The 13,579-nt window shown below is 39.6% G+C and overlaps 1 protein-coding gene across 1 annotated transcript in view; it reads left to right on the top strand.

The window, feature by feature from the left end:
- SLC4A4 (solute carrier family 4 member 4) overlaps positions 1–13,579 on the top strand; it is a 350,038-nt gene that overhangs the window by 319,370 nt on the left and 17,089 nt on the right. Inside the window, exons 19-20 of the mRNA XM_042936217.1 lie at positions 7,038–7,216; positions 8,374–8,446. Of these exons, the coding sequence (XP_042792151.1) occupies positions 7,038–7,216; positions 8,374–8,446 (252 nt within the window). The remainder of the gene's footprint in view (positions 1–7,037; positions 7,217–8,373; positions 8,447–13,579) is intronic.

The raw sequence follows: 13,579 nt of genomic DNA, 5'->3' as shown, positions 1-13,579 counted from the left end.
CTCATAGTGAGTGCTCGTATTATTCAAAGCCCTGTTTTTAGATGTCATCATTGCAAGAAGTTTCTGTGTGTTCACTCTAGAAATTGTTAAACAGTTTATCCTCTGTACTTGGGGTGTCCTTTTTAAACCTCTCTGAATCTCTGTCTAGAGTGCTTTGTAATTTGTGTACAAATCTGAGTCCCCTCATCTGATTGTGAGCTTCTTAGGGGGAGGAACTAAGTCATGATTCTTGGTGGCCCCATAAACCAGCTTATTGTCTGGATTATGGGGGCCTCCTAGCATGGATGTTTATTCTGTGTCTGTGCATGTGCATACTGCTCCTGATCCTTTATTATCATCTTATTTACCAGACGGTCAGACTAGTCTTTTTCTCCCCTAGATTTTGATTTCTGTGGATTATTCCTAAATGACCTTTGTTCTGTATTAGCAAAGTATATATGATATCAAAAAGGAGTAAAGTTTCACTTCCTACCCCGCTACTTAAAATAATCTCTAGTTTTAGAAAGTAGAACATCCTTTGGATTTATATTCATGAAGACAGGACTTTTTTATTTTAAAAAAATTTTTTAATGTTTATTTTTGAGAGAGAGAGAGAGAGAGAGCGAGCAGGACAGGGGCAGAGAGAGAGGAAGACACAGAATCTGAAGCAGGCTCCAGGCTCTAAGCTGTCATCACAGAGCCTGATGCGGGGCTCCAACTAACGAAATGTGAGATCATTACCTGAGCCAGGGTCGAATGCTTAACTGACTGAGCCACCCAAGTGCTCCAAGACAGGACTTTTTTAAACTTTAAATGGCATACTTAGCCTTTTGAGCATTTTTTGAGTCCTTGCTATGTATGGAACATTTGTGTTCGATGTTGAAGATAAGAATTGTTCTAATTTATGGTCTCTGCCCTGAAGGAGTTTAGTGGATTTTTCCTATTCACCACTTATCTCCACCACCAAGGTTGGGATTGACTTGCCTTTCTTTGTGCCTTGTATCTTACACATACAATAAATTATATGCCTCCACATCTGGCTTCAACTAATAATCTATAAACCCCTTAAGGGCACATGTTCTATTGTACTTATTATTTTATCTAACACAAGCCCTAACATAGTATAGGCGTTAATGAATGTTTTTTTAATGTTTATTTATTTTGAAAGAGAGAGCATGAACAGGAGAGGGGCAGAGAGGGGGGCAGAGGGAGAATCCCAAGCAGGCTCCACACTATCAGTGCAGAGCCCAATGCAGGGCTCGATCTCACAACCCATGAGCTCATGACCTGAGCTGAAATCAAGAGGTGGATGCTTAACCGACTTTACCCAGGCACCCCATGAATGCTTATTAAATAACAGTTTTCCAAGCAAAGATATGAGCAAATGCAAAGGCCCCAGGGTAGAAAGAACCTTAGTATGTTGAAGAATGGATAACAGACCAGTGTGACTGGAACATGGGGGAATTAGTGATTCATGATGAGGCCAAAGGGAGTAGGAACAGATCATATAGAGCAAAGGTTCTCAAAGGTGATGGCTGTGCTGTGTACTGGCATCCACTAGATGCCAGTTTCACCCTTTCCTCCTAAGTTGTGACAAACAAAAATGTTTCTAGACATTGACAAGTGTTCCCTGGGGGGTAAAATCATTCCGGGAAGAAACACTGATAAAGAACCTTATAGATGATTTTACTGTGTTTTATTTTAAGTGGAAACAGGAAGCCACTGGAGAGTTTTGAGCAGGGAAGTACGGTATAATAATTGAAATTTTAAAGAGGAGAGTGGGTTGTGAGGGACAGGAGTGAAGCAGGGACTTCTATGGCGGGAGTAGCATCGAGGACCAAGGATTGCTGAGTGATGTGAGGGAAGCAGGAGAATTTGAGCTGGACCTTGAAGAGAGAACGGATTTAACCAAATAGCAAGACTTAGAGTACCAGTTTGAAAAGTGTTGCAGAATGTGCAAGGCGCGTTTAAGGTATGATGAAGTTTCAGGACTCTTTGAGGGCTCCCATCACCGTATCAGATGCAAAGCCTCAGCATGGAGAGCCAGGTGCCTGTCGTGGCTGATAATCTGTCCTATCTGACTCGCTCATCTGCTACTGACCTTCCCTGCTCCCTCAACATTCCAGCCTGGATGAATGGCACCAGCACCGCACTTAAACACTGTCTCTAGCAGCATTAAGGATGGATGGGAGAGGTGCCAGAGAGGAGTGGTTAGGAGGCCTCTGTATAATCCAAGTAGGAGATTATGAAAATCTGCAAAAGGCAAGGGGTAAGAACAATTCACATGCTATTTTTGAAACATTTGTATATTTTGTACAGTACTATTTCTATTAAAAGTTTTCTATATTTCTTACAGTACTACTTCTACTAAAAGCTCCAATATTTGAGGGGTGCCTGGGTGGCTCAGTCGGTTAAGTGTCTGGCTCTTGATTTAGGCTCAGGCCATGATCTCATGGCTCATGTGATGGAGCCCCGTGTCAGGCTCTGCACTGGCAGCATGGAGCCTGCTTGGGAATCTCTCTCTCTCCCTCTCTCTCTGCCCTTCCCCTGCTCTCACTCTCAAAATAAATAAATAAACATTTAAAAAGTTCCAGTATTTTTATATTATTTTCATTCCATTCAAATCTAGTTATTCAGATACCTTTGGCTAAAAAAGACATCTTAGAATTGGCTTGTTGTCACATGGATAGGTTTGTTTTGCAGGAACAACTTCTCTAACAGAACCATTTGGGTTCTGGGTCTTTATGCCAATAGTTGGGGCACCATGAATTTTTTAGCATAGCTTTTAGCATTCTGGTCAACAGTTATGTCTCCAGTGTTTACTGTATGTAAGACGCTGTACTGGCTAGACATTGTAAGCCTTGAACATTAAAATTTGGCAGAATACATTGCTTTTTCCTCTTTGGTCTCCGTCTCCTTAAAGTCTCTCCCACCTGTCCTATTACTTTAGTTGGACCTGTGTCATCTCGGACCTGGACTGTGCTGTCATGTCTGTATCTCTGCCTCCAATCTTGACCACTTCCAGTATGTCCTCTACAAAACAAGAGAGCCATCCTTCTGAACAGAAATCTGATCATATCACTTGCCTGCTTAAAAACTTCTAATGGTTTCACACTGCTCTTATGATAAGAATTCCAAAGTGTTAGCAAAACATCAACGTTTTTAACTTCTGTAGCCTTATTTCTTACCTCTCCCATCTCCTCCTATGCACCAAATCTATTTCATTTTCTCAAAATGGCAGCTTATTTGTTTAGTTTTTTCTCCTGCTTCCCCATATCTTGCCACAGCTGATTATGGCTCACATTTTAGGACCCAGCTTAAATACCACCTCCTATGCAAAATGTCTTTGACTTTGGGCTTAGTACCCTTTCTGGATGCTCCCATAACACTCCAAGCTCACTCCAACTATAGAACATTGTAATATTGCAAATACCTCTTGATTTGTTCAGCTCTAGCACTACATTGTAAACCACTTGAGGGCAAAAATTGTATATTATCTGTGATTTTACTTCCAGGATCTAGCATAGTGTCATTGAATGAATTAATTAACATTCATTCATTTATCCAACAAACGTTTATCTAGCGTGTTTACTCTATGATGGGCACTGCACCAGATTCTGGGGTTTCAGTGGTCGTCAACAAAAACACACGTGGTCCCTGTCCTCACAGAGCTTCTGGTCCATGAGGATGATAGGTATTATTCAAATGATCATGCAAAATGTGACAATGCAAATGTGGCTAGTGCTGTGAAGGAGAGGTGATGGCTTTAAGAGTCTACAAGAGAGGGTGTGGCCCCCTTTAGGAACTGTGGTGGCTCTTACACTGAGGTTCAAGCATTAGTAGGAATTAGCTAAGTGAGGCTGGGTGGGACGAGTATTCTATTCAAGCACAGGAATCGCTTTGTATGCATAGGCCTTACAAGAGAAAGTAGACTGACAAGAATGAAGGCCTGACATAATCCAGTGAGGCTACAGTGAGAGTGGGAGGGTTGAGGATGGAGAAGGAACCACACAGAGGCAGACCTGGCAGGGCCTTCAGGTCATGTTGATTATTTTCCCTTTCTCTTAAGAGTATCAAGAACTCTCAGCATGGTTGAGGGAAAGGAAGACTTTTTGAGGATAATTATGTCAAGGCACACAGTAATTATTATCTATAATTGTTTTCTCCCAGAACTTTTATTTATTTTGGTGGTTTTGCATAGCTTCCTTTGTATTCATTCTACTGTCTACAATCCCCATTTCACCCTCTTTGGTATTATGTGGTCCCTTTTTGTTAGTCTCCAGGACATCTAATTCAAACTTTTGTTTTTTTTCAAATAGAGCAAGAAAGCATAGCATTGGCTCATGGTAGCCTATGTGACTTTGTCTGCAACAACTACTCTTTTGACCCATTAATCTAGCCTTAGGTTATTACAGTTTCCTTGATGCCAAGATTTGGGGATCCTCTCTGTTAATTACCATGTTGGTACCTCTAATATGGTTTTGAGTGATTTAGTCTAAATAGGGCTTGAAACTATGTAATATTTCCAGCTGTTGTCCACCTCCCCTCCCCTCTCTGCCCAGGTGATTCACATTCCTGCCAATTAACAAATAATGTTTTAATTGTTTTGCATGACTAATTAAGAGTCTATAGTTGCCATTCAGAAGAATGTATACATCCTATTTGTCATTCATTTTTTGGTAAATATTAATTGAGAATTGACTATGCATCATGAACTCTACTTAGGTATTCAGGATAGAGAGAATAGACATAGTCCAGGTCTTCCTGTTTCTTGCAGTCTAATGCCAAAGACAGCTAAATACACACATAATTTCAAAAACAGTGTGAGGAGCGCTGTGGTAAAGGAAAGCATAAAATGAAGGGAACACAGAGGAGGAAATCTAACCTAACTAGACTTACCCATCTCACCTGGGCTAAGGCAGGAAAACTATAAAAAGTTAAAAGCTGGTTGAAGTCTTAAGGATGAGTAGGACTGCTTCAAGGTAAGAAGAAGGAAGAATAGGGGTTTTTCCAGGGAAAGGGTGCTATATGGGCAAAGACACAAATGCATTAGTACGTAAGACATATTGAAGGAATTGCATATGGTTGAAAGTGGCCATGGTATAGGAGCCAGGCCTATACCTGGGGAGAAGTGAAAGATGAGGCTGCAGACGTGAACAGAGGCCAGATCATGAATGGTCTATAGTTATGTCATAAGACACATCCACAAGCAGGAGTGAACAAATCCTATAGATTCTACCTTAAAGTATAGCCAGAATTCCAAAACTTCCTGCCATCTTGACTCCTACCACTCTGGCTCTGGCCATAACAATTTCTTGCATGGATTATGATAGTCAACTCCTACCTGGTCTTACTTTCCTTGACTTTCTTTAGTCTGTCCTAACCCAGCAGCCATAGTGTTTAGAACATAAGCAAGTCATGTCATTCCTCCATGTAAAAACCTCCAGTGGAGTACCATCCTGCTCAGTGTACAAAGTCTCATAGTTCTACTTAGTACTTAGTACTCTTTAAGATACTGTCAGTTTATGTTGTTTATTGTTGTCTCAGAACAGAAGCACCTCGAATATGGGAGCTTTTGTCTGTTTCATTCACAGATATTCCATTAACACGTAGAACTGTGCCTATAAATAAGTTGGTAGTCAGTATTTCTTCAAGGAATGGAATACTGAGACCCAGATGTATTATGATCCTCACCTCATTAGTTATTGTTGAACAGGTTTATTTTAGCTCATCCCCACCCTTTGCTCTCCTTTCCCCTACCTTATCTCACTCCTAATTCAAACCATATGCTTTCAAACCATTTGTACCGAAATGAATTGGCTTTATGAGTATATATTAACCTTTGTCTCCCAAGGACACTTTGTTCATAGTCTTAACCTGGGCTAAGTCAATATATGTTCTTCTTTCTTGTGTCAGCTACCCTTGCCTGTGGTGAGTTCTTTGAGAACATGATTGGACCATGTTTGCAAGCCAGGGGTGAAATCTTGGCTTTTCGGTGAGAGGAGAGCAGTGTTCTGACTAACTGTAACAGGATCTGAATGATAACAGTCATCAGGTTCCTGGTATAAATCACATTCTCATTTTGTAAATCCAGCATCTCCGTTCCCTCAGACTGGTCGTACTCTGGCCCTTGGTGCTGCTGCTTCCATGCTGTGAAAATGGACTGCTCTATTTTCTCAGCCTCCATAGGGGTATTAGGCATTTGATTTCTTCATAAATAGAGCAGAGAAATATAACCGCAGAATAACACTGTGGACACATTTAACAATATTTAGTTAATGAGTAAAAGAGCTAGACCTTTTGTTACATCGTCTGCTCTTCCAGTCAGTAAATGTTATCATGACCATTGGGCAGTGTTTGAAATCAGCCTATTCTGATTAAGGCGGTATTCGTTACCTTAATGATAATGGTTCATAGGTTATTAAACAATTATTTTCATATACCATGAAAGGTGAGAAATAGTCATACATACCTTCTCAAGTTTGCTTTTAGATCTTTGGTCCTCATATTCTGAATACTGTCTAAATGAACAGCATATTGCTAAATGGTCAAAAACAGAAGGATTAGTGCCAGCCTTTAAGGTGCCTGTTGTGCTTATGTTAATAACAACAACCACTGCCACCACCACACCATCACCATTTTTTGAACTCCTACTATGCTAGAACTACTATCTTTTAAGTTTCTGTAAGATGCTTTGCCTCTGTTACTTCACTGAATGGTTCCAGTAACTCTTCAAGGTAGATATATAGCTCCAATTTTCTAATTACAAAATTGGACACAGAGAGGATAATTAGCAATAAGCAAATGATAAGTAAGCTGTGACCGCAGTAAAGTTAGAGGAGGTGTCTTGTGGCAGCTTTGTGTTTAATTGTGGGGGGGTGGGGTGCGTAATGTGAGGAAGATAAAGTTGCCTTCCTTGGGGAGCTCACCTTGAGGTAGATATTTTTAGCAAGCAAAGAGAGTTGGGGTTATTTGGTAACCTTAATTCCCATCTGGAAATAGGATGAGATAGAAGCACAAGCATCTTCTCCATGTGGTTTTGTTACCTCTTTCTACAGAAAGGAGCTGGATATCACCTGGATCTCTTCTGGGTGGCCATCCTCATGGTGGTGTGCTCTTTCATGGCTCTTCCGTGGTATGTGGCTGCAACTGTCATTTCCATTGCTCACATTGACAGTTTGAAGATGGAGACCGAGACTTCTGCACCTGGAGAACAACCAAAGTTTCTAGGAGTGAGGTATGTTAAGTCAGAGGAAAATAGCTCTACAAAACTTACCATGCCACATCTATATGTCATTCAAAGGGAATGAGCAAAACTGGAGGAGAAAAGGCTGGTGATGATTAACTTATTCCTGTACTTGCTGTTCCAGAAAAGACTAAATTTCCATTAGAAAGAAAGTCTTCCATAATTTTTCGAGTTTACTTCTTACATTACATATATTTCCTTTGATTAATGAAAGGCTAAACGACGCAACGTAAAACTGCAAACAGCCCATCCATTTTCTTGAACATGCAGCTCATTTTGGTGCTGTGGTACGTACTCTATTACAATCCTTTTTAAAGGTCAAACTCTAACTTTTCAGCTCTGTTGAGACGCCTCAACACTCATGGGTCTGCTTATGATTTTTAAGATTCTATTAAGGGAAAGGAACTCTGATTTTCCAGTTCATCTTCTGCCTCCATAAGCACTGAGAAACCTTGACCTCCAGCTGTTAAGTTTGGGTAGCCAGGAAGGGCTTGTATAAGACCTTTATCCTGTGTTGAATACTTTTTGCAGCAAACCCTGCTCCTAACTGCTTGGGTGAATAGCTCACAGGACAGAGCCATTGTTTCCCACGCCACAACAGTGGGTGATTCTTTCCTGGGGGCTGGGGGAAGGGGTGTTGGATGGGAATCCTATTTGTTAAAAAGTACTCTTGTGTTGTAGATTTGGAAATTAGACTGATGGGATTTATTGCACTTATGAAATTTCCCTGAGCTGTTTGTTAATTAGAATGTAGGACAATGTGATATCTGTCTCCCATGAAAGAAGGTGTAATTACACAACAGTACAAGTTGTTTAAAAAATAAGGGCTTCAAAGAGGCCAGTAATTGATGGACCAGGAGCAAGTGACTTTTTTTTTTTATATATTTATTGTAAAAGAAGCAAAGGATTTAGAAGAATCACTTTTCTCTTGATGAATTCAAATCACATTATACAATAGAAGAAAATTTTGTAGTTCTGTTGAGCTTATATGCTGTACTTGAGGTATTCATTTATATAAGATATCAACACCTTTGCTGTTTTAGTCAAACATTGGTTTGTTCATCGTGCAGTCTTTTTTGAAGGTGAAAAGACAAGAGCATGTTTATGAAAACAAGAAGTCAATTGGTAATCTTTTGATTTGGTTTCAGAGAACAAAGAGTCACTGGAACCCTCGTGTTTATTCTGACTGGTCTGTCAGTCTTTATGGCTCCCATCTTGAAGGTAAATATGTGAAATACTTGCCTCTTCCAGATAATTGGATATGTGTAGAGTAGAATTCCTCATCTGCAAGATTCTCATCAGTTCTGTGACACACTGAAGCAGAGGTCAGGTAGAATGAGGACTTTAAAAACTTATTTTGATGTTCTTCTCACTCCTTCTATTATTATTATTATTATTATTATTATTATTATTATTATTATTATTGTAGTTATTTGGTTGAACTGTATTAAGTTACCAATACCCAAGCTTTTTGACCTATGTAAATGGCAGTTCCATACAGGTCAATCTAACTGATCTCCCCTCCTCACTATGTTTCTTGCTCTCCTTATATCCTTTCTTCCCATCACTTTCCATCTACTTGTTCCTAAATCCTGCCTCCAGTCCCCCCATATGCACACAGACTAGACTCCTGGATAACATGAATTATCATTTTGTAACTTTTCTCCTATTCTTAATTATTGCTGACAGTATTTAATTATTGCCTAGGAGAATAGAGTAAAATTATGATTTATGACTAGAAAACTTTAGAAATGAACTTTTAAAGAAGAAAAATGATATGGTAGATTATTTAGAAAGTTAGGAATCAAATATATAGGTTTGACTGATGGGGTGAATATCTACAAAAATAGATGAATATGAGCTATATGGGAAAACCTATTTAAAAGAAATAGGGTGAAAAGAGAAGGTGTAGCTGTCATGAAGCTTCCGTGTGTGTGTGTGTGTGTGTGTGTGTGTGTGTGTGTGTGTGATGTAAGCATTTTATTCTTTTTTTTTTCTATTAACAATAGTGGCTAATTATTGATAATTTTTACTTTAGGCTTTGCATCACAGTACAAAGCATGCAAATTACCTATATACCTAGAAGCTATAAACAACCACTGTTGATATATCCTTCCAGATTTTTCTCTGAAAATTTTTGTTTATTTTTTTTGAAGTTTATTCATTTATTGAGAGAGAGAGAGAGAAAGAGAGAGAGAGAGAGAGCGCACATGCAAGTGGGGCAGGGGCAGAGAAAGAGAGAGAGAAAGAGAGAGAGAACCTCAAGCAGGCTCTGCACCATCGGCACAGAGCCTGATGCAGGGCTTGAACTCACAAATCGCAAGGTCATGATCGAGCTGAAGTCAGGCGCTTGACTGAGCCACCCACGTGCCCGCATTTTGTGTTTATTTTTAAACAATTCTAATTTTTAAGATTTTTTAAATGCTTGTTTAATTACACAAGTTATGGAGCAGTACATTCTTATAGAGAATTCAAACAATATAGAAGTATAGAGACCAAAAGGCAAAAGCCCTCCTTTTCTCTCAAGTTGACACATTTATAAGTCAGTTGCCATTGAGATGAATTTAAGGAAAGTGGAACTATAATTTCTTAACCTATAGCTTAGACCAGCTTTGCCCTCAGGGTATTTAGATTAATGCATACCTTATGTACAAAATACTTGGTAAGTAGTTAAAAGATATAAATATTCATCTCTTGTCCTTGGTTTCCACAATGTCAGCTAACTGATTTAACTGATTTCTGACTAGAATCATGAAGGAATATATATTTCACATAACACATGGGAAAGTAAAATCAAAAATAACCTCAAAGTTGTTTCTGGTTACATATGGAGGACTCTACAGGTCAGGGTGCTGGGTGGCTCAGTCGGTTAAGTGTTCAACTCTTGATACTGTCTCAGGTCATGATCTCATGGTTTGTGAGTTCAATCCCTGCACTGGGCTCTGCGCTGACAATTCAGTCTGCTTGGTATTCTCTCTCTCTTCCTTTCTCTCTGCCCCATCTCCAACTCGTGTGTGTTCTCTCTCTCTCTCTCTTTCAAAATAATAGACTTAAAAAAAAAAAGAGAGTACAGGTCTTACATTCTACAGGGACAGAGAGAAATCTATTACCACTTTTGCCAGTGCAAACCAAGTTGTGGGGTTGGTTTGAAGTTGTGAGTTTCACAGCATCAAATCCACTACCAAAAGGCTTTTTGTTCCATTGTTGCCCCTTAGCTACCAGCACATCAACTGGTGGAAAGTGTAATGACAGCTTTTTACCACAGAGGCAATGGAACCTCTTTTTGGACAGATCCATTTTTAGAGAGGTCATTGCAGGCAATTGTGATCTCATGTTGTGGGAGGATCTACTAAGAATGAATTTGCCCCTGGGTTTCCTAACGGTGGACTTACACAACACAACTGCAGATTTTTCTTTTTTAATAGGGTCTCTTAGTTACTAGTAGAGGATAAATAGAAATCTTTCCATCAGTTCAAATGTACCTGTCAGTCCCCACCCATTTTTTCTTTTCTTTTTATATCATTTCTTTTCATTAATACAGTATAAAATCCTAACTCAAAAAGTCAGATGTGTTTAAAGGCTTTTTTTTTTTATTACAGCAAATGGGCTTTAATCTTGGAGAATCTGTCAGCTGAGTAATCATGTACGATCCCAAAGGGACACAGAGAACAGATACTGTATAAATTGCTATTTTTAGGAAGAGATGCAAGACATTTTCAACAACGCCTCTTCCTGACTATTTTCTAACCCTGCACCCAAATATGGCTGCAGAGGAGTTAAAGCTGAAAGCCCTTTTGTTCTTTATTTTACGATGAATCTTTTTGCCCTGATATGCAAAGCATCTTAGTATCTGCAGGAGCAGATTAGAATGCAGAGAAAGGAGAAAGAGAGGTACAAGGGATCAATGAGCATGAGTTCCTTTTGACCTTCCTTAAGCTCACCCTTGTTCAGCTGCTAATGTTCATAATTATGGCTATTCCCACCTGGCAACTCTGAGTCCATGCAAAGAGTCATTGTAGGAATCAGCAAGAAAGGTAGTTTAGCGAACATTTTTATTAGGCAAGGTTTTGCCCAAAATGTGGGAAATGAAATTATTTTGTTAATACAGTTTCCAACATATTGTGGGTAACCTCAATTTGAAACGAGCAAGAATAAAGCAGTCCAGCATTGACAATTGTGATTCCTTAACTTCAGTAAGTAGAACTATTCTTTACTTCAGGAATCACATCAGCTGATTTCAGATCATGTGCCCTTCTTACCGTTGAAATTTGGTGGGTTATAAGCATCCACTACAGAATTGTTGGTAGCTCATGTGAAAAGTCAATACAAGAACAAGCGGATGTTGAGGGTACAGTTTAACTAGAACCTAAGTTATGACTAAGTAAAAGTCAGGATTAACCATTAACCTCAGAATTCACACAGAAAGGGGTATCAGCGGTTACTTTGGAGGAGGGAACCTTTCTCCTCCACCATTTGACTAATGTGTGTTTTAAAGGAACAAGTGACAACTTTAGAGAATGGTTTTACTTAAGAGTCTGCCTTTGAAAGGCAGATCAAATGAACAGGATCAAGAAAAAATATGTGGCTTTCGCTTTTTAAAATGACATGGCTCAACACCTTCCCTGCTCAGTTCCCTGCATCCCCACAGGCTTAGCGGCCTCAGATGATGTAAGTAATTTTCTCCCTGCATTAAGCAGGGTGGGTAGTTGTTGCCTGAGCCTACTTATGCAGGCTTACTTTGAACATGAAATTTGTGACCTCTGTCTTGATCTCTTTGCTGAAGTCTGTCTTTTTACATGGAAGAGTGTAAGGAATCATAGCGTATTAGCTTTAAGTTCATGAGGATACCCCGTGACCTTAGCTAGCTGCAGTCATACGTGCCTCAAATCCCACCACCGATTCAGTACAGAACTGTGGGGAAGCAGGAAGAACTGGCTTCCCAGACCGGTTAAACAGTTTAGATCTGTGTCTCTGCAGCAGAAACACTGCCTGTTAAGCTAGTGTTCTGTATGGGGAAACTGGGGGAGACCACAGAGCAGCAAAAAAAGATGAAAGACAGTTCCTAGAGCTTTCTTTTCTCATTCTTTTGGCAAGCTTAAAGAAATAAAGATCAAGTAAAGTTCACTGCTACTTCTGTTGCCTTTGCTTGAATTAGTTCATTTTTAACATGAGGCGTAGCCAAAATTTGTCTTTGAGATTTGTTTAGGGTTCTAAAATGTAGAGGCTAGCGTTTAATTTGTATCTGGCAAGCATTTGTCGAGCTCCTACAATATGCCACACATTGTGCTCAGTAACAGGGAAACGAGGAGAGGGGATAGTGAGGACGAGGAAGATGATGGTGGTAATAGCCGCTTACATTTACTGAGGTTGGCATTGGACCAAGAGCTCTGCACTGATTTTTTTTTTTATTTAGTTCTCCAATAAAACCTATGAAAAATGTACATATAATTGCATCCATCTTACAGATAAAAAAAATATATATAAATAACTTGCCAAGTCACAAGGTTCTTAAATGGTAGAGCCAAGATTTGAACTCAGGCAGTTCTGACTCCAAAGCCTGATCTCATAACCATCATGGTTTATTGCCTTTTAAAATAAAATGGTATTGCCCTCAGAGAACTCATTTACTTTCATTTCCCATGAGTTGATCTTCCCCAGCTTCTTTGATCCAATTTCCAGTTCTCTTATGTAGAGAGAAATGTGACATTTTCACAAACTTCATCATAAGTCACTCCATGGCTTCTTCAATGACTAGGGACCAGATTGCAAGGCGGCACCTTCCTTATGGTCCCAGATTTTTAAAGCTGAAGGGCATTAGGATGTTATTTTCATAACGTATTCCTGAAGACAGTCACTATAGTTGAAAGAACAACATTGCAGAGCTTATATAAAACCGAGGCTTCAAGTCTGACCTTTGCAGCCATCCTTCTGGCCTATGCTGCTGCCCTACCCCCACTACAGAGGACCAGAGGGGGCTAGGCTGGGCAGTTGCTAGTGATGGTTCTGATGCAAATAATGACATCAATACCACATTTATCATTTCTTGGGTGTCTATTATGAGCCAGGACCTGAACTAGGTATTATGTAATCTTTATCATAACCACTGTATAGATGAGAATACTGGAAATAGAAGGGGACAGTTTTCTCTGAGTTCCACAATGGGTAGAGCCAGAATTGGAACCCAGGTCTGTCTAACTTCTATGCTTTCATGTTCTCAATCAGTACCTCATTCTAAGTTTTACACATACACACACATACACACATACACATACAAAATGACTATTATTCTGCTGGGAGGCTTCACTCCTCTACTGAATTCTGTACTGTGGACAACCCACTACCATCTACCTTTCT

Source organism: Panthera leo, chromosome B1, assembly GCF_018350215.1.
Source record: "Panthera leo isolate Ple1 chromosome B1, P.leo_Ple1_pat1.1, whole genome shotgun sequence".
NCBI lineage: Eukaryota > Metazoa > Chordata > Mammalia > Carnivora > Felidae > Panthera > Panthera leo.
The sequence above is the reverse complement of the archived record's forward strand: the minus strand, read 5'-3'. Positions and strand labels throughout refer to the sequence as shown.